Source organism: Nothobranchius furzeri, chromosome 15 (assembly GCF_043380555.1).
Source record: "Nothobranchius furzeri strain GRZ-AD chromosome 15, NfurGRZ-RIMD1, whole genome shotgun sequence".
Lineage (NCBI taxonomy): Eukaryota > Metazoa > Chordata > Actinopteri > Cyprinodontiformes > Nothobranchiidae > Nothobranchius > Nothobranchius furzeri.
In genome coordinates, this window is record NC_091755.1 from 58056066 (window position 1) to 58078644 (window position 22579).

At 43.1% G+C, this 22579-nt stretch overlaps 3 protein-coding genes across 6 annotated transcripts in view; 1 reads left to right on the forward strand and 2 right to left on the reverse strand.

Moving 5' to 3' along the window:
• Positions 1 to 9529, reverse strand: part of LOC107391104 (protein bicaudal D homolog 2) — a 40292-nt gene extending 30763 nt beyond the window's left edge. The window contains exon 1 of the mRNA XM_015968181.3: positions 9065 to 9529. Coding sequence (XP_015823667.3) covers positions 9065 to 9301 — 237 coding nt within the window. The 5' untranslated portion in view covers positions 9302 to 9529. The remainder of the gene's footprint in view (positions 1 to 9064) is intronic.
• An 856-nt stretch (positions 9530 to 10385) lies between these two features.
• On the forward strand, positions 10386 to 17944 carry ptpdc1b (protein tyrosine phosphatase domain containing 1b). Of its 3 annotated transcripts, XM_054746022.2 has the most exons (11): positions 10386 to 11877; positions 12916 to 13151; positions 13414 to 13518; positions 13870 to 14035; positions 14120 to 14200; positions 14312 to 14430; positions 15136 to 15273; positions 15353 to 16338; positions 17125 to 17307; positions 17388 to 17498; positions 17583 to 17841. In XM_054746022.2, the coding sequence occupies exons 3-11, from the start codon at positions 13473 to 13475 to the stop codon at positions 17736 to 17738; spliced, it is 1986 nt and encodes a 661-aa protein (XP_054601997.2). In that variant the 5' UTR covers positions 10386 to 11877; positions 12916 to 13151; positions 13414 to 13472; the 3' UTR covers positions 17739 to 17841. The 3 variants fall into 3 exon arrangements, with proteins under 3 accessions (XP_054601997.2, XP_054601998.2, XP_054601999.2); XM_054746023.2 differs by lacking the exons at positions 10386 to 11877; positions 13414 to 13518 and having other exon boundaries at positions 12320 to 13151; XM_054746024.2 differs by lacking the exons at positions 10386 to 11877; positions 12916 to 13151; positions 13414 to 13518 and having other exon boundaries at positions 13529 to 14019; positions 17583 to 17944.
• fbxw12 (F-box and WD repeat domain containing 12) lies at positions 17931 to 22402 on the reverse strand. Of its 2 annotated transcripts, XM_015968178.3 has the most exons (10): positions 21773 to 22402; positions 21648 to 21685; positions 20761 to 20918; positions 20551 to 20675; positions 20228 to 20434; positions 19981 to 20145; positions 19675 to 19885; positions 18505 to 18686; positions 18271 to 18401; positions 17931 to 18186 (listed from the first exon to the last, which is right to left on the reverse strand). In XM_015968178.3, exons 1-10 carry the CDS (start codon positions 21863 to 21865, stop codon positions 18087 to 18089), a joined length of 1410 nt encoding a protein of 469 aa, XP_015823664.3. In that variant the 5' UTR covers positions 21866 to 22402; the 3' UTR covers positions 17931 to 18086. The 2 variants fall into 2 exon arrangements, with proteins under 2 accessions (XP_015823664.3, XP_015823665.3); XM_015968179.3 differs by lacking the exon at positions 21773 to 22402 and having other exon boundaries at positions 20761 to 20933; positions 21648 to 21691.
• Positions 22403 to 22579: the final 177 nt, after the last annotated feature.

Consider the following 22579-nt stretch of genomic DNA (forward strand, 5'->3'; position numbering starts at 1 on the left):
TTACAAAATAAATTATATTCGTTGTATAAAGGTGAAACACCTGCAGACGTGTGAGCTTTCCCTCTCTGGTTCAGGCTCTGCTCTGTGTTCACCAGCAGCCTCCTGTGACACCACAGAGTAAAAAGAAAAGTAATTATGCTCATAACAGGGCAGCTTTTAAAGCCTTGGGCAGAAAAACATATAAGAAGAAAACACATGAGGAGGACAAGCAAAGAGTGAGGTAAATGTACTTTCTCGGCATCCATAAGAGAAATACTAGATGGTTGCTGAGTTAAGACATTTCTGAGATGTATTCTTTGTTTTAGTTACATTCATTTTTTCGTGTGTTTGGTTCTCTTAAGCCTGGAGAAGTATAACCACACAATGATTGAAAAGCATTCAGTCCAAGGAGTCTTTTAATCCAAAGGAAGCATCTGTTTCTCCCCAACTATTGTTCATCTGCTACAGTGTGGAGGAAAGCCTCAGAGGCCTCAGGGGAAAGAGTTCAAAAGGGCCCCTCGACACTACAGCACCACACCACAGCAGCGCCTGAGCCTGAATCTGCTTTCTTTATCACTTTTCGTCCTGCAGCTCTCCAACAGAAACCAGCTCTGTGCATTCACAACCTCAGTCATTTGCAATGCAAAGACAGCCTTATCAGCTGCCTGCTCGTGGTCGGCCAGTCGGTTCCCCTTTCTGCCAGGCAATCTGTCTGGATGAGATCTCCCAGGTCCACGTGCCCGCTCCCCAGGGGAATGACTGTTGTTATGGTTACTAGGCCAATTACAGTGACAGAGCGAAAGGCGGTCAGTTAGGGCAAAGCAAGGGGTGTGCAGATGGTTGTAAGAGAGGCTTGCAGCAAGAGCAACCGCTTCCCCTCCTCTAGACCTCTCCTATCTGAGGTCTATATTAACACAAGAACCAGCTGATGCCCCTCCTTTAGAGCTTCACGTCTGATTTCCACAGGAAACGCCTTTTGTTGCTTCTGACATTAATCACCAGCTTAGCAGCTGGGCCTGCAGGAGGGTCCATGAGCAGTCATTTATTACAATATTTACATATCTGAGGACTCAGATGCAGACGATTTTATGCTCATTCAAAGAAGACTGCAATAACAGATGCATTTTTACAGTAACAGGAGAAGGTTTGGACATTATGCATTTAGCTCAATGTCCAAACCTAGCATGGTGCGCAGTGGTTAGCACTGTTGCCTCGCAACACGAAGGTCGCAGGTTCAAAACTCGGCTGCGGCCTTTCTGCGTGGAGTTGCGTGTTCTCCCCATGCATGCGTGGGTTTTCTCCGGGTGCTCCGGTTTCCCCCACAGATCACAACATGCCCTATAGGTTAAAAAAAAAATGTAAGTCGCTTTGGGTAAAAGCGTCTGCTAAGCACATAAACATAAACATAAACATAGCTGTCTGAGGTTATATACAGGCCTCATCACCCACCATCATCTTGGACTCTTCTGCTGAAGACCATCAGGAGAGATTCAAAAACAGATTAGCATCTCTCTGTAGCTTTTATATTTAAAAACCTTACATGTTTACATTTGAACACACCTATTAACTCTTCTTGATTCTCTCTACCACCTCTAGGACAGTCATGCTCCAGCTAATGCCAAAAATGTCATTTACAAAAACTCAGTTCTGCACCTATGTTCCTATGCAGCAGACTCTTGGGGCAGTAAGGCCCAGTGTCAGAGTAAGCCAGTTTGCAAAGAATAATGTGGGGGGTCTGTGACCTCGTCACCACTATGCACTTATAATGGAAAATATCTCAGTACATCTTAAGTCCTGCAGTATACATACAACAACATTTTAACATAGTAGTTAGCTATCAATATATTCTGGAGATAAAAACAAATATTGAAATGGTTCTTTCTCATCCATCCATCCATCCATTTTTAACTGCTTATCCAAAGTTGGGTCACGGGGGCAGCAGCCTAAGCCGAGAGGCCCAGACTTCCCTCTCCTCAGCCACTTAGGCCAGCTCCTCCAGGGGAGTCCTAAGGCATTCCCTGGCCAGCCGAGAGACATAGTCCCTCAGCGTGTCCTGGGTCTTCCCTTGGATCTTCTCCCAGTTGGATGTGCCCAGAAAACCTCACCAGGGAGGCATCCAGGAGGTATTCCAACTAGATGCTGAGCCACCTCAACTGGCTCCTCTCGATGTGGAGGGGCAGCAGGTCTACTCTGAGCCTCTCTCAGATGACCGAGCTTCTCAGCCTATCTCTACTCAGTCACTTGTTATCTACAGTCTCGTTCTTTCAGTCGCTACCCAAATCTTGTGACCATTGGTGAGGATATACAAACATAGATCAACCGGTAAATCAAGAGCTTTGCCTTCCATCTCAACTCACACTTCACCACAACAGATTGGTACAACACCCACATCACTGCCGATGCAGCACCAATCTGCCTATCGATCTCACGCTCCAATTTTCCCTCATTCGTGAACAAGACCCGAGATACTTAAACTCCTCCACCTGAGAAAGGACCTCCCCCCTGACCCCGGAGAAGGCATTCTACCCTTTTCCGATTCAAGACCATGGTCTCGGATTTAGATGAGCTGATTCTCATCCCAGCCGCTGCACACTCGACTGCGAACCGCTCCGGCGAAAGCTGGAGATCACCGTCTGATGAAGCCAACAGGACCACATCACCTGCAAAGAGCAGAGGCCAGATCCTTAGGCCACCAAAACGAATCCCCTTAACACTTAGAAAATGGCGACCGCTGTTTAGCGCCCTCTCCATTACTGTGACAATGGGAGTTTCTGGTTCTGGTGGACGTGACCCAGGGATGATGCCTTGTGGGAGGGTTAAGTTGTGGCTGTGTTTGTATTTAAAAGCTAGCTTGTTCTGTAGATTTGGTCTTGCAGCTTTTCTCCTGTGTTGATTAAAATCAGATGTGTTGAAGCAGGGAAACAACTAAAACTAGCCTTTGGAGAAGGGAGTTGTCTGCCCCTGCTTTAGACGGTGGTGTTTTTATTTAAAGCCTGTCTGCTATGCTTTAGACCCTGTGTGACAATACGTCAGACCTTTAATCTGATTGGGCCAGCTGATAGAGGAACCCTCATTTGTCTCCCATCAAGAAAAACAAGTTTGCTCCCACAGGAAATCCATGCACTGCTCATTGACCCTCCCTCCAACCTCATTTCCCTTTCTCTGTCTGCTTTCTCGAGGGCCCCTGAGAGTTTGGCACACATCCAATTAAAATGCCACTTCTTTTTATGTCTCCACCTCAAAAATATACCATTGCTGCATTACAGCCAACACCCACCTTTTATTAAATTTTCCACTCCTCTTCCAAACAGCTATATCTAAGTGGTTCTATATACAGCGTCCATAAAAGGTAGGTACAGCTGACTGTAACGGAGGGGAACCAGACCCACAAGCCTGGGGAAGCAGAGAGAAGAGGAGGGGGAAGGGAGGAAGGTGACAAGGAGTGGGCGTAATGTGTGGGAAGAATGTAGACACACTGCTGTTTTCGGATTGCACAGTGGTGTTGAAGCAAAAAGAGACCCCAGGGCGAAAGGACGACCCTTTGAAATTGGGTTTGCTACAATGTTTGAATAGACGGTCTATTAAAACGGGATCCTTCTGAAAAACGTACCCTCTGGTTTAATTACTTAAAGCCACAAAGGAAAACCATTTTTCAGCAGATAACAAGATGGACGAGTCAGGACGTAACCATATAACAGACCGACATCTGTTTACAGATGTATCATCTAGTCTGATCGTTCAAATAAAAAAAAACAGTACTCCAAAACAGAACTCCTGTTAAGTGGTGGGATGATATGGGTGGAGCATGTCAAGCCCGTTTAAGGGTGGGGTGGGGCACACACCATCTGTCTGCTAGCAGCAACCCCAAGTTTAGTCCTTATGGTCACACATGTGGAGTGTGCAGCAGTAGCTCCTCTGGTTTTTAAAGGATTATGTGACCCTTTCAACATAAAATTACCTCGTGAAATCTCAAAAACTGGGATGATGAAGCAACCTGAAAAAATTTGACAGATTTAGAAAAAATTTCATCGTTTCAACACACCAAAAGAAACAAAAAAAGTTGCTCATTAAAAAAAAAGAAGTATATCGCATCTTGAATTAAAAATAATTAACCAACGGAACAGATGAACCACATGTGGTCACTTCCTCTGATCTACTAAAAAATACCCGGGCTGATGCTGCGCCATATTTCATCTGCTGCTATAAAAGGACTCCTCAGAGGAAAACAGGATGAGGAACTGGGGGAAGGGGAAGTTCGACTTCATTTCAATCGAAGGAAGAGGACAGATTTGAGGGAGACCTAAGCAAGAGTTCTTGTGATTAAGATAAGAGTTATAATCAAACAAAGCTGCAACATGAGGGTGTCATTATGTTGCTCATGCTGTTTAGACTCTACAGAGACGATAACAGGGAGGTTTTGTGGTAAATCTGATACAAAAGTAATCCATGGCCCCTATTTAAGGGATGATGCAGGCGGAGTACATAACAATCACAAAGCTCTACCAACATGCTTCTCTGGTTCGCACGTTACCAATCAGATCCTAACGTGAGCCAGCTGGGATGATGGTGAACTCAACAATCGTACGGTTGTAAAACAAACACACAATAGAAAAGAGAAGGGTTTGTGTGAGTGTAAGGATCCATTGTGTTTCTTTCACATGTAGCTCTGTCCCATGCCTTAACACTGAGAGTTTTGTATCCGTTTATAATCAGAGCGTAGCTCCAAAGAAGGAAAACAGGACTCTGACCTTTGCCTGAGTGAAGCTTGTTGTCTCGTCACAGTTACTACAATGACCTCATGCTCTGCTTTAAGCCTGATCCAACCCATAGTCTTCAGTAACTGGATTATAGTAGTAGCAGAATCATGATCCTACTCAGCCATCACAACGCTTCATACATGCGGACCTTAGCTGAACGCTCATGAGGTGAAGCATAGTCATAAATAACCCAAGGAACAATGGGTCATTCAAACATCCTTCCACTCATTCTTTAGAGCAAACCTGACCCCTGCTTGAACTGTGGATGTACTGATGGCATTTTGTTTATCAAGCCCACAGCTGATGCCTACAAAACCATTCAGGACTACCAGTGGACCATTTCACCTAAACTGGTTCAGTCATCATTACGGAGCAACAGTCATTTGTGTGAAGGGTCTTGTAGACAAACATGCGTGTGTAAAACTGGTAACATACATAGAAAGCTGCTTGTGGGTTGCTTTACAAACATCTTCACCAAGATCAGGTCAGCAGGCCTGGCAGCCATTGCAGTAGGTCTCCCCATTAACATGTACCTGTCTCTGTCTCTGGAAGCTGCTAGTGAGTGGGCCTGGCAGACTCCCAGACCACCGTAAGCCCTGCGCATAGCGGCTGGGATTCATCCTCTTACGGTCAGAGGGTAGGGGATTTGGGCCTTTATTTAGTGCCATTTAGAAAAGATTACCCCTTAACTGCATCACCGCTATTTGGTAAAAAAGCTATGAGCAAAAACCAGGTCTAAAAAGCTCCAACAATACCGATGACTTAGCATACATTAGACTAAATAACACAAGTGGTAATAGATCAAAAACCACAAGAACAAGATGGTGATTGAATCAGGAGCTCTGAAAGCTGCTGGGATGTTCAGGGTATCTAGCTAAGAAGGGAAAGAGAAACAGCTAGTGATTAGATCTAGGTTGGTGGAGCACATCCATTGAATGAAAATGACTTTTTGACTCCTTGTATAAAAGACCAGATGGGCTTTGTGTCCTTCTTGTATTTTCTACTGACGTCCAATCATCATCCAGCCCATAAAACATCAGAGACGAGGAGTCTGACCAGATCACTTTGCTTAGGAGAACTAGGATTTGTGCTTTAGTTGTTTTCCTTTTCAAGAGACAAAAGTAACCAGCCCTTTCAAAAGCATCAACAATGGAAAGTCACTCTCAAGCTTTCCTTTGTCATACGCTGTGTTCTGCTGCCATTTGCCCATCTTTATGTCTGTGACAGCTCCAAACCAGTTAACCAGAGGGTCGGAATACACAAAGGACCATCACAGAAGCTCCAGGTTTGTGTGAGCTCACATTGATAGTTTGATTGTGTGACTGAATTGAACAGCTGCTGCTTTGCTGATTGGAGATCTGTTAAGGCAGGAAGAGAATCAGAGTGGGGATGGAGTCTGAAATACGTGCAGCAGGCCTGCAGCACAACAATAACCAGATGAACTCAAAGTTCTCAAACATTCTCAGGAACAAAATGTAAAGATGATTAAATTAGCCCGGTTTCATCTTTGTGTTCACGGCGCTCATCACGAGTTTCATATAAACCAAATAAGACTGAAACATCGAGCACAGCGCTGAGTCTAACTGCGCTGGGGGTGTGTGACAGGATGGCTCCTGTGATTGGCTAAAATAAATGTATGGCCAACACCGACACCCACTCTTCCACTGCTGGGGCGTTGTACTTTTTCATGAGCTGCATCGCCTCATGATCAAAATTCTGCAGTTGAAATCCACACGGCTGCTCGGTCAGATCCAAACCAGCATCCTCCAGGATGATTATCACACTGAGGGCAGGATGCCCGATCACACACTATTGGTTATCAGGTTCACAGTCCATTTCTACTGACAGCAGCACATGGGCCCAAAACCAAGTGGCTGGCTTTCAGTATAATGTAGCAGATGGATCAGAATACTGCAGCAGATCCGGACTACAAGGCAATATCAGCTGGCACCACATGCAAGCAAACTGATGCTTTCAAGGAACTAATGTTAGAAGAAACAAATAGATTGGTAGAATTGATGTGCATTGTTACAAATGACTAATGCCTGAAATCAAGAGAAGAGGAGAAAACTAGCTAAATATGTTAAATCTGTTTAAACGATGCAGATGTCAACAATACTACGTGAATACATTTTGCTTGCAGCCAAAAGTCTCATATTTGATAGGTTAAGCCCTAATTTATTCTTCAGCCTTTATCTGAAACCATACTCCCACTGCAGCACCTGCTGAGGAGGCAGAACGGCAGCTCAAATGAAGGCACAGAGCAGGGCTGGTTGCTAAGCAACAGCAACACAAGGCATTCCTCCATCTTCCTGCCTCTACGACAGCACGGGTGGCAATGGTTTACAAGTCCAAGAGTCCTGTGACAGTCCGTGTGTGTGTGTGTGTGTGTGTGTGTGTGTGTGTGTGTGTGTGTGTGTGTGTGTGTGTGTGTGTGTGTGTGTGTGTGTGTGTGTGTGTGTGTGTGTGTGTGTCCTTACACATTCACAAATCTGAATGCTTGATCTTTGTGTTGTGTGTGTGAGTGTGTGTGTGTGTGTGTGTGTGTGTGTGTGTGTGTGTGTGTGTGTGTGTGTGTGTGTGTGTGTGTGTGTGTGTGTGTGTGTGTGTGTGTGTGTGTGTGTGTGTGTGTGTGTGTGTGTGTGTGTGTGTGTGTGTGTGTATACCAGTAAGAGGTGTAGGGTCAGTGGACTGGATCCTGTGTTTGTCATGTTTGTAAATCTCCCAAGACAAAAGAGTCTTGGGGGCGTGACTGTCATCAGTATAAACAGTAGATGTGTACACCCTGACCTGGTGTGTTTCAGTCACCTAGCTACTCTATTACCTTTCATATGAGTACTTTAGTTCTTCCCTTTGGTGTTCTCATACACAGACAGTAAAATGGAAATGAGGAAGGCAGGCTGTATTTGTAATTCTCCTGTGATTACATCTTTTCTATTGTGGAAGTCTGGGATAAGGGAACACTTCCAGAGGTTAGCCCCAGATGTGTAACTAATACTGTAGCTAGAAATAAATCTCTGTTGCAGCTTTCAGCATGCACCTGACTTCATTACCCTGTTCTGGTGAGAGAAAGGGGAAAAGAAAAAATCTTTAAACAAAAAACGCCTTTTGGACTATTTACTGGTATTTTTATCAAATCTAAACTCAGATCTGGAACACCCTTATTTTCTTTGAACTTGCTGTTTCTTTGGAGCCATCTCAGACCACTTCAGGATAGTTTTTCTCTTCCGGGTGTTTTGCTGTGAGTCCTCAGTCACCTAGTAAACTCCCATGCCAAAAAGCGCATGGGAAAAATCAAGCTGCATCCCCAAGAGGGAGGACCACCGGAAGACAAGAGACAAGCGCAGAAACAGAGGGCTGGAAAATGTTTCCAAGTCTCTGAAAAACCCAGGAGGCTATGAGCAGATTTCTGGCAAGGAACGATGCAGAGAACAATGAAGTAAGCTGTCTCATCAGCTTTAGGGAAGAGACACAGAGGGAAGCAGATACCCCAGAGGAGGATGTGAGCAACCACGAACAAGCCAGTGCTGGAATCTGCCTTTTCATCCTTTTGAACGTGGCTAGAAAAAAGAAATGGATGAGAGCACCATATAAAGGAAGGTCTAACATTATTTAAGAGTTAACGTCCCTCTATCTAAATCCCAATACAGTGACAAATTGCTGCTCCGAGAAAATTAGACAGCAAGGAGAATAAGTTGGACCATTGTGGAGAAAAACAGGCACATCCTTTATCTGCCTCTGAGGCCCACGTCAACCACCACGCTCAACATTCTTTCCATTCCCAGAGGTTTGTAACTCATCTGCAGTTTGCTCTCTTCTGAGCGGGAAGGTTCAAAATTCAAACATACTCCCCGCCCTCCTCAACCGAAGTAGAAAATCTTGTTTTCAGGCTCTGAGTGAGCTAAACGGAGGCCAATCTACTGTCCACAACATGCAAGTACATGCAACGAAGACACAAATAAACTTAAACAACTCTGTTACTGACATTAAAGAACAATTTGCACAAACATGTCCTCAAAATAAAGCAAACTGCCTTTAGATTTGATCACCAGTGCAGTTTTCAAATTATTGAAGAGGGGCCGCATAAATAAATAAAAGTGGCAGTGTAATGCAGGGACTCCCTGCGCACAGAGGAGGTGGGGGTGTTAGATGCACACATCACAAGCTCCCCTTCCTCCTCTTGTATTTTTGACCTTGTGGGAAGATGACTGACTGCTCAAGAGAGGCAGCGACAAAAGCATCTGAATAAAACGGTCTCATCAGACTGCTGGAGCGGGTTAAGCAGACCGTTTGTTTAGAATAAGCAAATCCAACGTGAGGTAACCTACCTCTTTCAGCTGATCCATCTCCTGTCTCACGGAGTCATACTCCACCTCCAGGTCATCGTACTGCTGTTTGAGTTGCTGCTTCTCCTCCAGCACCGCCAGCCCGTACTCCGCTGCCTGGATCTTCTCGCTGGTGGTCTCAGCCAGCTCCCTGCAGAGACGCTCGATCTCAGCCCGCAGCCACTCCGGCCTGGCCTCCAGCAGCATCGCGGTGGGGTAGCCCTGCTCCTCCACGGACATGACCGCTCTCTACCAACGTGCGCCAGCTGATCTGCGTCAAGAAGGTGTGGGGTGCGTCTTCAAGCGTTGTAACCTTGAAGAAGAGGCGGCGGCTCAAATTCGTCTATATTTGAATTGCATGGTTAGTTTTGCGTTGCTCGTAGCCGGTCTCGTTTCTTTGGTCATATAGGTGACTTGGTTTCATGCTCTTCTCCTTCTAGCTCCTATAAGCGCTCCATCGTTGCGCTCCGCCGTTTCCTTCTGTTCTCCACCGGCTTGTTGGAGTCAGAGTACCAGCTGTCAAAACAAATAAAGGAGCGTACTACTTCTGGTTTGTTCCTTTCCAAATAAAAGCCGGTCGACCAAAATAGGCATCTAGTATTGGGTGCCATTTGTAAAGTCAGTCACAATTTAAAAGCAGTAATTTGGGTTATTTAGCGCATCATAAGAGAAAAAAAATCGGATTTTGTTTTTCAAAATCAAATTTTCACTGTATTATTCCTACATTTATAAATGTTGAGGTTCCATACTAAATATTTTGTTAGCAATCAAAATATTTTATTTACTTACTAAATATTTATTTTAGAGCTAAATATATAGCATCCAAACGTTTGCTCCTAATTAAGCATTTAATTTCCAAAATAAATATTTAGATCCCAGCTAAATATTTATTTTGCAGCCGTTGGTGTAGGGGGAAGAGGAGAGATGAGCGAACACAACCCTGAGGGGAACTGGTGCTGATGGTCTGCAGAGCCACGTTGATGGCATCATATAAAGATCTGTTGGCTTTGTAGGCAAACTGCAGGGGGTCCAGGAGGGGGCTATGAGGGTCTTGAGGTGGGGGAGAACCAGGAGATCAAATAACTTCATTTGAGATATTATGGAAAATAAATTGTGTCTTAAAAATAAATTTAAATAAAATATAAAAAATATTAAAAAGTAAAAATTGTGTTAGTAAATAAATATTTATTTTACAAACTAAATATTTTTGCCCAACCTAAATATTTAGTTTCTTAAATAAATATTTACCTCTAAATTAAATATTTATTTAGCAAACTAAATATTTAGGCTTGACCTAAACATTTAGTTTATAAAATATTTTCCACTCTAAATGAAATATTTAGCTTGCTAAAAAAAATTGGTAGAATATAATTAATACGTTTATGAGTAACATGGTAAAATATGATTTTAAAAGAAAAAACTCCCATTTTTTTCTCTTTTGAATAGCTAAAGAACCCAAAATACTGCTGTTAATATGTGACTCACTTTATAAACAGTATCCCATGATCTTAAGTGTACATAAAATAAAAATGTGTTTGCATACAACAGGAACAAAGTCAAGTAAACTATATAATTAAAAATAGAATTAGGAAATTTCCAAATCAGTGGCTTTCATTCCAAACATAGTAACAAATTTGCTTTTATTTTGAAAGCAATTGTTCTTTATCCGGTAATTCAGCCATTCAGTTTGTTTGAGTGAGCTGAACAGCCCATTGGCCGAAATAGTCGTCCATGCAATCAGCTGGAAATCACCCTGCCTCCTTCAGGCTTTTAGGGAAATGTAGTCCTGAAGCTTCTCACATTTGTGAAAAGGTGCCGCCCAGAGCTGTGAAAAAAAACTCACAATCCCACAAGGCCACGTTGACTGCTTATGTGGAGTACGGAAATCTTTGCACCAGGCTTGTTTGTTGTCAGAGGAAACAGAACTCTGCTGCAGTAGCCAAATGGATATTTGCTGCCATCTATTAGTCCAACTTCGTATTTTCAGGTAGTTTTAACAGAGAAATCAAAGTATTTACACTCATATTGTTGTACATATTACTAGTTTTTAAACCAACTTCTGCAATGTCACAAGGTTTGTTAGTGTTGCAATAATGTTTCACCAAGATCCTGCATTGATGATGGTAGAGGTCTGACCGTTGCACAAAGACTTCTCCAGCACATCCCAAAGATTCTCTATGTACTCTGTGGTGGCCAATCCATATGTGAAGATGATGTCTCATGCTCCCAGAAATACTCTTTCAGTATTTGAGTCAGATGAATCCTGTCATTGTCATCTTGGAATATCAGGGAAGATGGAATAACCTGGTTATTAAAGATTTTCAGGTAGTCAGCTGACCTCATTCTTGGAGCACATTCTGTTGCTGAACCTAGACCTGACCAACTGCAGCAAGCCCAGATCATAGCACTGCCCCTACAGGCTTGCACAGTAGGCACTAGGCATGATGGGGTGCATCACTTCTGCCTCTCTTCCTACTCGACGCACCATCCCTCTGGAACAGGATCCATCTGGACTCATCAGACCAGTTATTAATAATGTGTTCACAACCTTTTCTGCAATCTCCTTAGATGTTTTCTCTGCTTGATTCATGCCAATGATCTGACCCTTCTCACACAGACTAACATCTTTTCTACGACCACCAGATTTGTCTTTCCACGTGGTTGTTTAAGAAATCCAACACTTCTACCTCACATTTAGAAAACACTAACATTTCAGGAAAAACTTTTTCTTTCCTCTGCTGCCTGTGGATAAACGGAAGTGACGCCACCAACACAAACTCTGGTGATGATTAGAGGCGTTAGTCGAAACATGTCAGGTAAAGAACTATTTCTTTAAACTAAAATGTGTAAAAAAGGACAAAGTAATGGATTTCAGGAAAAAGATCAAATTTCACTTAGTTTGATTTGTCTTTTAAAATTGTATTGTCTTAGAATTTAAAATTTGTCAAATTTGCCTGTTACTATTAATAAATTTATTGGCTCTGATTGTGTCACAATAATTCTATTTTATCCAGGTCAATATACATACACACACACACACACACACACACACACACACACACACACATATATATATATGTATATATATATATATATATATATATATATATATATATATATATATATATATATATATATATATATATATATATATATGTGTGTGTGTGTGTGTGTGTGTGTGTATATATACATACATACACACACACACACACACACACACACATATATATACATAAACTGACCTGGATAAAATAGAATTATTGTGACACAATCAGAGACTAAATGCCAACATAAATTAGTCTAATAGTCTAATAATATTTACTGCAACCTGGATGGCAGGCAGTCTTTTAGCTTTGTGTAGAGTCCTCTCTAAGTGCTTTATGTGATAACCTGATCGCTCCCTGGTCACCTGGTATTATGCAGGTTTAGGCAGGTGAAAGATAAGCTAATGAGATTTCATCTACTTGCTATGTCACTATGATGGTCTGTGGCGGCATGACATGAGAGCTCCAGAGTTCTGATGTAAAAGTCTACATATTCGTGTTTATTCACAACAAAATATCTGCACATAGTCAAATGTTGGCCCACATATGGGAACCTGATGTAATAAACAGTTATTCTTTGTAACAAAACAAGTACAGTGTCCTTACTCACACAGACATAAAATGAATGTATATTTGGCTATAGCACATGAGGACTAGGTAACAGGAGTAGCATTCTAATCTGGCAGGAATGAGGAATAGAAGGAAACACTCCTCAGAAATGCAAGAAAACAAAAGGAACTTGTGCATGGCGCTCGTCCTAAAGAACACAATCTCTGCTCAGTTTCAAGTCGCTGCTTCTTATCTGATCAGGTATTCGATCCATCATGGCCTCCAGCACAGAACCCAGCTCGTCCATGTGCTGCCCCGCCTCAACACACAGAGATAATCTGACACCAATGAGGCCACAGGATTGACTCCTCACAAAGCCACAGAGGGTCAGAGCCAACGTCAGAGCTCTGGAGATCGGGATCAGAAATGCCGGCAACTGCAGTAAATGATTAAGCTCTGAGGTGAAAGACACAAGCATCTCATCTCAGACTTTAAAAGTAAGTCTATGTTTCTTCATTGCTTTAATTAGTTGTGCTTAGATTTATACTTAAACTTGCTGTTTTTGTATCAAAACCTTTTATTTAGAGTGACAATAGTGTTTGTAGGCTACTGCAGTGAGATTCTAAAGAAGCACCAGTCATGGCTAACAGCCGGTTCATCATTGCTTCATGCTTGAGTTACTATGGTGTCTTGTTGGTTCCTGTTTTGTGTTTATATTACGTTTAACACTTAGCTGATGCAGCTAAAACATGTTTGCAGTGAACATGAAACATTTTCTTTTGGCTCTGCTATGAACGTCAGCCTGAGTGAAACTTCACATGACGTTCCGTGTGAGGATGGGAGGGGGAGCTTTGATGGATTACAGTAAGAGAAAACTGTTTTATATTTGGTAGCTTTGGTAGCGTGTTATAACCGCTTCAGTTGCACCAACACATCCACATCTATGAGTTGCTATTTTTACCGTAATGCCCTGATGAGGGACGTTCCGTGCCAAGCAAGGATTAGACAAGTGAGCCCTCACCGCTGATCTGAACCATTCAGGTGTTACAACACAACCTGCACTTGATACAGAGAAATGATCTGAAACTCCTCAAAGCAATTCAGCTGTCCTGTAGTTTGTTTTTAAGTGTAAATAAAAATGAAGTTTTATTTGTAGTGTGACGTTCGATTTGATCAGTTTGATTTTATTTCTCGTTTTGCTTTCTGATAATGCAGTCAAAGCCCCCAGAGCCAAATACACAATAGTGGAAGAAGCCATACACTTCGTCATCCCCACACACGTGCAGTGCTCAATGGGCTGTGGGGGCGAAGCCTGCAAGTACGACAGTCCGAGTTACTGGGGTGAAGACCAACAGGCCATAAAAGGTCTCTACTCATCCTGGTACACCTTCCCGTTGTAGCATGTCCAGTTTTTACAAACACTATGACTGAAAGACAGATGGCTAACACTCTTCTGCTGTCTCAGGGTAACCGACCAGCTTCTCGCCATGTCCAGACCTTCAACAGAAATTATTGACAAATATAACATTATTGATCAATTCAGAAGGTATTTATACATTTGTTTTAAGATCGTCAGCTTTTAGATTATTTTTTTAAAACAAAGATGGAATAAGTGAAATTAACGGCATGTTCTGTACTCCCACTTGTTTGAATGAAGGAACGGTATCAAAACCGTGATCAACCTGCAGTTGCCAGGAGAACATGCAAACTGTGGGAAGCCTCTGGAGCCAGACAGCGGGTTTTCATACCGTCCAGAAGTCTTCATGGAAAATGACAGTACGTTTCAATGATCTCCTAAAACTAAGTTTATCGTTTTGGCATTGTATAACATTACAATCTCGTATGATGTGTTGACACTTGGCATATATGTTGTGAAAGACTCTCATTTTAGTTCAATCTCTGTATAAAGAGTTTAAGTCCCATTACTCATCATCACATTCTGGTGAAGTTACTTCTCCCCCTTTGACCCATCCCCATGGGTAGCAGTGTGCTGCAGGAGTGGCTGTGTTTGGGAACTATTTGGTTTAACCCCCCAATCCAATCTCTTAAAGCTAAGTGTCAAGCAGGGAGGCATTGGGCCCCATTTTTAAGGTCTTTAGTATGACCCGACCATGTATATGAACCCTGATCTCCCAGTCCCAGGGTGGACACTCTACCACTAGGCCACTGAGAAGGTAACTGACTGAGTTATGTGCTTTTTTTTTTTTTTTTTTTTTTTTTTTTGCTGTAAATCAGCTCTACCGACTATTTTGAATGAGAATGTCTTCAAAAGTTAATCAGTAGTAGATGCTCATCCAGTAAATCCTTTGAGTTTCATAAAAATTCCTCCAGCGGTTCAGGGGCTGAGACATGCACAGACACATGCAAAACCATTACAGTCCACATTTGAGAGGAGGGTGAGAACATTTCAGATTTTTACAGCTGAACCAGAATAATTTCACTTGTTTGATGGGAGTAAGCAATAATCTGTTACATTTTCAGTTTATTTTTACAATTTTGGCTGGAGTGACTACGGAGTGGCTAATCTCACCAGGGTGTTGGACATGGTGAAGGTGACAGCCTTCGCCCTGCAGGAGGGAAAGGTAGCTGTCCACTGTCACGCCGGCCTCGGCCGAACAGGTAGGCTTTGGAATCACGCATAACCCCACTGAGGACATCGTGAGAACAGAGTTGAATCCATTTTCTTCTCTTACACCAGGTGTACTGTTAGCGTGTTTCTTGGCTTACGCCACCAGAATGACTGCTAACCAGGCCATTCTATATGTCCGTGCCAAACGGCCCAACTCTATCCAAACCCGAGGCCAGCTGCGCTGCGTCAGACAGTTTGTTCAGTTCCTTACGCCTCTGAGAAGTGTTTTCTCCTGTGCTCGGCCTCGCTCCAACCCAGTCACCCTATCCCAATACCTTAACCGTCAGCGGCACATCCTGCATGGCAATGAGAGAAAGGAGCTGAAGCACCTCCCTAAGATCATCCACCTAGTGTGCAGGTTGTTGGTGGACATTGCTGAGAATCGGGAGGTGATCGAGGAAGATATCCTTGAAGCTCCGGATCTTCAAGACATAGAATGGACTCTCAGCGTCATTGAGAAAATGGGACCAGAGATATTTGCCAAGGAACCTCGATTACCAGGTTCTCCCACCTTACCTCGACATTTCAATGAGCCACCCATCTTCTACCACCGCAAAAGTCTGAGCTACAGCGAGTCTGACCTGAGACGGCTGGGCTCGCAGCTAAACCTTCTCACACAACCTCTGACCTCTATATCTAACTCTGAGGCCCTTCTCCCAGCTTCCCAGGGTTGGGACAGTAGCAGATACTACGTCTCTCACAGCTCTACGGGCTCGCTCTGGCAAGTGAAGAATGAAGAGAGCCAAAAAGATGGAACAATCGTTGTGAAGAAAGTAAAGAAAATAACTATCCAACGCACTGAGTCGATGGGAAACAGTAAATCTGTCGAGAAGAGCAGCATGTTGGCCAGGTGGAAGGCAGCACAGAGGGAGGAGCTGACGATGAATGGGATGAAGTCTCAGAGTAAAGAGGAGGAGCAGTCCGAAGTTCCCTGCATCACCCTGCAGTCGGAGCTGTCTCTGGAGGCCAGGAGGCTGCTGGTGGCACAAGCACTGGCAGTGGACCTGTTCACTGATGGGGAGGAAGAACATAAGAAAAAAGTGTTGGCCTGGCAGGTAATCCATTTACAAACCATCTTACCCATAATAAATAGCCACACTGACACTGGTGACCTCTTTTCCAGACAAGCGACATACATTCTTCAGGACTGATGGGCTAACAGCTAGTCCTCATGTCCTTGATGTCTGGAAAAACATTTTTATTCTAATTTCTGATAATAAATCATCTCTCTGTGCAGGCTGGACATGAAAATAGTCTCCTACACCTATCTCCTGCATTATCTTCTGATAGAAAATAGATGGTGAAACTCTAGGATTTGAAAAGCCTGACAGATCTACATCACACTGTTACTTAGCATTCATGGACTCACCCATCTCGACTCACAACGGGGAAGGTTGATGTTGGTTTAGCCTCAAAGAAACATCAGAGAACGTCTCAGCTGGTAGAAGCTAACTATTAGCATTAGCAACTTCACCACAAAGCTGAACTTCTCCAGGCCTGTGTTATTTATGGAAATAAAATATCCATGTTGCAAGTCAATGGTAGGGTCAGATTGCTGTTATCCAATCAGAGATGAGATGTCCAAATGTCAGGAAATAAGACCTGCTGCCTGAAGCTCAGCTGTGATTTGGGTCACTGCTAGTTCCTGAAAATGGTGCGCCGGTGTTTTTCTTCCCCAGAGTATGGCATTCATTCCTGCTAGAGACCACTGCAAATGTAATGATTAAACAAGTGTTCAACACCTTTAAAACCTATACTCTGCACAAAGTAGTGGTTTGTGTAAGATTATTTTCTATACCTCTATAGCAACGACACATATAGTTGTTTGTGTGTGCGCGCAGGCAGAGCTGAATCTAGGAAGTGCGTGGGAAAGGCTGTGTATGGAGCGGGATCCCTTCATCCTCACTGGAATCATGTGGTCGTGGCTGGAGCAACTTAAAGAGCCCGTCCTCTCCATCCACGATGCCAAAGCCCTGAACTCTGATGGTACCGATGCTAAAACGGTCCTTGACTCACTTAGCCAGGTCAGGGGTCACGTTGTACTCATGTAAATCATTAAAAAAAGGCCAAATATTAAAATGAACCCTCATGGTTTTGTTCTCAGCCTCCTAAACAGACACTAACCTGTATACTCGACTGCATGGCTCACATGCAAACCATATCAGAGGAGATTGAAAACGCATTCCTGAATCGAATCAGCAAGGCTCTCACTTGGGTTAGACAAAGCATAAATCACTGTTTAGTTGGAATTAATTGAACTTTACTGTTTAACTTTTGAACTGTGTTTGCATGTTAACAGATTGACAAAAATTCAGAGGATGGGAGGAAGGTGTACGAGTCCCTTTCCGCTGCTCTGAGGTGTGTGCTCGTGGACATGAGATCTGAGGCCGAGGAGGAGGAAAAACGGCCTGAATCTCCATTTCCTATACAGGAAAAATACGCTTCTGTGCCTTGAATCAGTGTCAGTTTGTTATGATAAAAGCCATGTTTGCTAGTGTCAGCTTGTTTTTGTATTCATCTGATTTGAACACATACACAAGAACCTGCCTCTGTATTATTCCACCTCCACAGAGCAGAGCAGACCTTCTCCTTAAACCTGGTCACATCCATCCTTTATACCTCAGCCCCAAAAGCATCCAGAACCACATGATTGTACAGGTTTTATTCATCGCATTACAAGGAAGTAAACACACCTTTCCAACTCTGCGGTCCTTCTCATCTGTATTACAGCTTACAAACTTAAAATCTACATATTAGATCCTCCAGCCAGAGGATTGTGTAAACTGTTGAAGGGCTGTGATGCTCAGGATGTGAAAGAATAAGCTTTAAGGACGTCTTTTCCATCGTTTCCCTCCACCGAGGCCACGATGCTCGAGTAGTCACAGGCGACGTGAGTGAACCCTCTACAAATAACAGCAACAGAGAAAAAACAACATTCAATAAGGGGATCAGTAGTCCACATCAGGAATGTTCACATGGTGTGGTACCTGGCCATAGTGTGAGAGCCTCCCAGTAAGTGATACCGGCTCTCCAGGGTCAGCCCGCCATCTCTGTGGTTCCTCCATGTCAACACGCGTAAGGACAGGTCCTGAGATGCCGTCACCACACGAAAACTATCCTGCAAACATCAAAATATCAGTAATCTTACTCATCACAGATCTGCTACAACTGATACCAGGTGAGGTTATATTCATCAGGAGATCAAATGACAAACAGCAGACCACAGATATTGATGTGATGGGCCCAGTATGATCCTTAAAACTGGAAAGCAGGACTCCTTTCAGCGAGTACAGCCACAGCTGTTCCCCTGCTGCCAGCACCATGCAGTTACTGCTCTTAGCTGCTAGGTGGAGTCCTGAGGACCAGGCGCTCAGCATCAAGGGGAACGACTCCACCTGCTGGACTGAAACGGACAAGAGGTTCAAATTAAACCAACAAGAATCCACCATTTCTGCAATAGTAAACATGTAGTAATTTATTCAAAAATAAAACATCAGCTTATAAGTTTAGAATAACTGAATCAGACTAGCGGGTATTTAAAATAGCAACGTTTTAAGGAACGTGCCAACTCTGCAACCTGAAACATCAACTCTGTATTAGTAAAATAAAAATGTTTTGCTGTTTAAACTGTTAATGAAGAGAAACACAATCAAAAGAAATGTTAAAGCTGCAGCCAGTGGCTCATCAGGGCCCCCATCATAACCATACACCTGTGTATCTCACTCCTGGCAGTAAACTTAATGAGAGGCATATCCAGGTGAAAAGGCTGTGTTCTCAGTTTGGAAGGATATATTAATTTTTCAGAAAGGACAAATTTGAAGTCTATAGAAGAGTGGGTGTGCACACTCAGCACCGAGAGGTTTATTTATTTTATGCAAATCCTGTACTGCTACCAAAGATTATTGCACATTCTTTCTGATTAATTTGCACATTTGCAATATATATTTCTATGTTGTTGAAAACTGATAAAAATCCTGACAGCATAGCAAAATGAGCGGTAAAAAGGTGCTTTGATGCTAATGGATCAGCACCCACAGATTCCTGCTGAGGAGCTCCGTTTGGGAAGGAATCGGCCCGTGCACTGAGGTCAGATCAAGAGAAAACAGGAGGAGGAATTCTGGCTGTTTTCTCCTACAATGATCTTTTTATTATCACCACTGGCCTGTGATGACTTCAGAAACAACCCATCAGGTACGGTGAAAAATGACCCGTGAGCCATCGGAGTATAATCTAAACAAGGCCCTAGAGCCAAGAAGTTTTCTAAACGGTCTCCGTGGTTACAAGCACATTTCTGATGATTCACCAGTTGACTTCTCTTATTTTTATTAATCCTACTGATCTGGGTACAGAACTAAAGCATTTCCCAGATTATTATACCCATCAAACCTCACCCTGGATCTCGATCTTGTACTTCATCTTCTTGATGCTGACATCGAAGACAGTGAGGGCATTGTCTCTTCTGTTCCCAGAGTGGTGGATGACGGCCAGTCTGGCAGGCTGGGTGGGTATGAAGACAGCAGCCTGGCATCCAGAGACGGGCACGAGCTGGCTCAGAGGACCTTCGTCTCCAGATGAAGAGGTCAAACTCTCAGAGAAGATCACCTGGCAACAAACAATGGGACAGGAGATCAGTGTTGTCCAGATTGATCATTTAGCTGTTCACACACACACACACACACACACACACACACACCTACCTTTGGGCTTGAATCAGCACCCTGCGTGGTTCCGGCCATGATCCATTTCTTGTCTGGTGAAACTAGGAGTAAGTTAACTGTAAAGCTGTCACACACCACCACGTTAGACTTTTTACTCAAACTACAACCAGCCAGTGTACACACGGATCCCTGACTAGTTCCAATCTGGAAGACAATAAAACATCATCTCACGTTACTGAAAATGAACTCTTCTAGCAGATATTTGGACCTTTGCTGGGTCACCTACAGTCAGGAACCAGCCGTTGTTCATGTTGTACTGCAGTAATGTACAGTGTGGAGATGCAGTAGAATAGGAGGCCACCTCCTGGCCAGTCTGGCCCTGCCAGGTCTTCACGAGTCCCGTAGAGTCTGATGTAATCACAATTTTGCATTCCTCGTCAGTGAGAATTCCTGTTAAAGGACTCTGCACAGGACTGCACCACAGGAGTCCACCCTGGGGAGGCGGGGAACGTGTTAGCCCCTCTCTACATGCAACCCATTTAAACGTGCAGGAAAAAACATCAGCCATAAGCAGTTTTTAAACATGTTTGCTGTTACCGCTGCACTGACATTTTGGACGTTCCATGCTCGGACTGTCCCATCAGAAGAGGCGCTGCAGACGATGGCGTTGCTGCTCTGGAGGTTTGGAAGTTGGCTGGAATTGCCCTGCAGGTACACCAGACCCACCACCCGGCCTGGTGAACAGGAAGTTCCCCATAAAGATTAGACAGCAGGTATCATGCAGGGAATATACTTCCTGTACAGACAGGTAATGCTTACCTGTGTGCCCCCTGAGGCTTTTACAGGTGTAACCTCCTGACTGCCCTTTTGTCATTTTTATTTCCAGGTGGGAACGTTGCAGGAAGTATCTCTTCCATGACTGCTCACTTCCCAAGGCAGAGAGGTTACAGAAATTCCAGCGGTGCAGGCACATCCTCCTGAGAACTCACAGCCTAATACTGTCATCATTTCATTACCCAACGATTTCAGTCAAAGTCAAAGTGTCTATTAAGGGTGAGAGAAGCCATGTAACATAACCCTAACCCTGTAAATACTACATCCTGGAGGCCATTTGAGGGATTTTATGCAGCTCCAGGTTGCATTTAGAATAATATATTATTTTCTCACCAGGTAATTGATGCAGATTCACACTCAGTAACGATGTAATGTTTAGATTTTTACCCAAATGCCTATTTAGGCTTCTTTTTGCATTACAAAATTCACAAGTTTGTGTCCCATGAAAACTTTCAACTTGACGGTTTTAGGCCCTTGTTTAGAAAAATTTGGAGTCTTTAGAAATTAAAAGAAGAAGCATCAATTAGAGGCAACAGCTACATTTATGCCACATTTAGCTTCACATTATGTTAAGAAAAAAAATTAAATCCAAATAATGACATCAAAACTTGATTGTGACTGATGTTGAGTTATAAAATCATCAAATGCAACTTTAGTAACGGAAGTAACCTACCAAAATAAAAGTAGGGAGAAGAGATCCCTTTTAGAAGATAATTTAAAGACTTTCATGGCAAGACTGTACCAGTGTTTAAACGTTTAAATCTAAATATTGTATATAAAGAGCCACCGGCAGCAAGTGTTATCAACAATAATGCTAAAAAGCGAGGAAAAAGTAAATGATGGTAAATAAATAAGTAAAGATGACAACTCACCACCACAACCAGGGCGTTTCTGCAACTTCATGCCAGTACTGAAATATATACATTTAAACGAGACACTTCCGGTTAGCAAAAAAATTTTTCTTCGACATTTCCGTATATCGGAAGTCTTAACTTACCTTACACACCCCGGAAGCGCTGATTAAATCTGCATCAGACAGATATGTGAAAACTTGAATGAGGCAGTCACCAATTAGCTGAGGAGAATCCATTCTGACATCCGTTTTTATTCGTTTATTCGTTTCAGTTCGGCACCAAGATGATCCAAGTTTGGAAAAACTACGGAATGGGTGTAGGGACAATCTGGTTGTTTACCTTTAATCTGCAGTTTTTTGTGGTTACCACCAGATGTCGCCATGGTAAAAGAAAGTTTAAAGTTTGAGGGAAGAGACGCACAAAAGGCAGCGCTCTAACAGAGCGGGAGGATAAGAAAAAGGATTTTAGACATATACATGTATAAATGAGAGTTAAATAAGTTTTCTGGTAAGTTTTTTAAATACACAAGAAAATATTAATTAAATTCCACAAATACCTCAATAAATTACCTGCCATCTTAATTTATTCGGTCTGTGCTTGAAAATCACATTCTGTGATTAAAGTAATGATTAAAGTTGGCTTTCACTTTGTGTTTTTTGGCAAGTGAGGAAAGATTATTTGCGGCGAAACAAGCGCGTGACACTTTGAGTCATTTAATAGCAGAATTAATAACAGTTCCAATCAGTCAAGGTGAATTCTCCGCAGAGGAGTGTTCAAGCCTCTCTCTCTCTCTCTCTCTCTCTCTCTCTCTCTCTCTCTCTCTCTCTCTCTCTCTCTCTCTCTCTCTCTCTCTCTCTCTCTCTCTCTCTCTCTCTCTCTCTGTGTGTGTGTGTGTGTGTGTGTGTGTGTGTGTGTGTGTGTGTGTGTGTGTGTGTGTGTGTGTGTGTGTG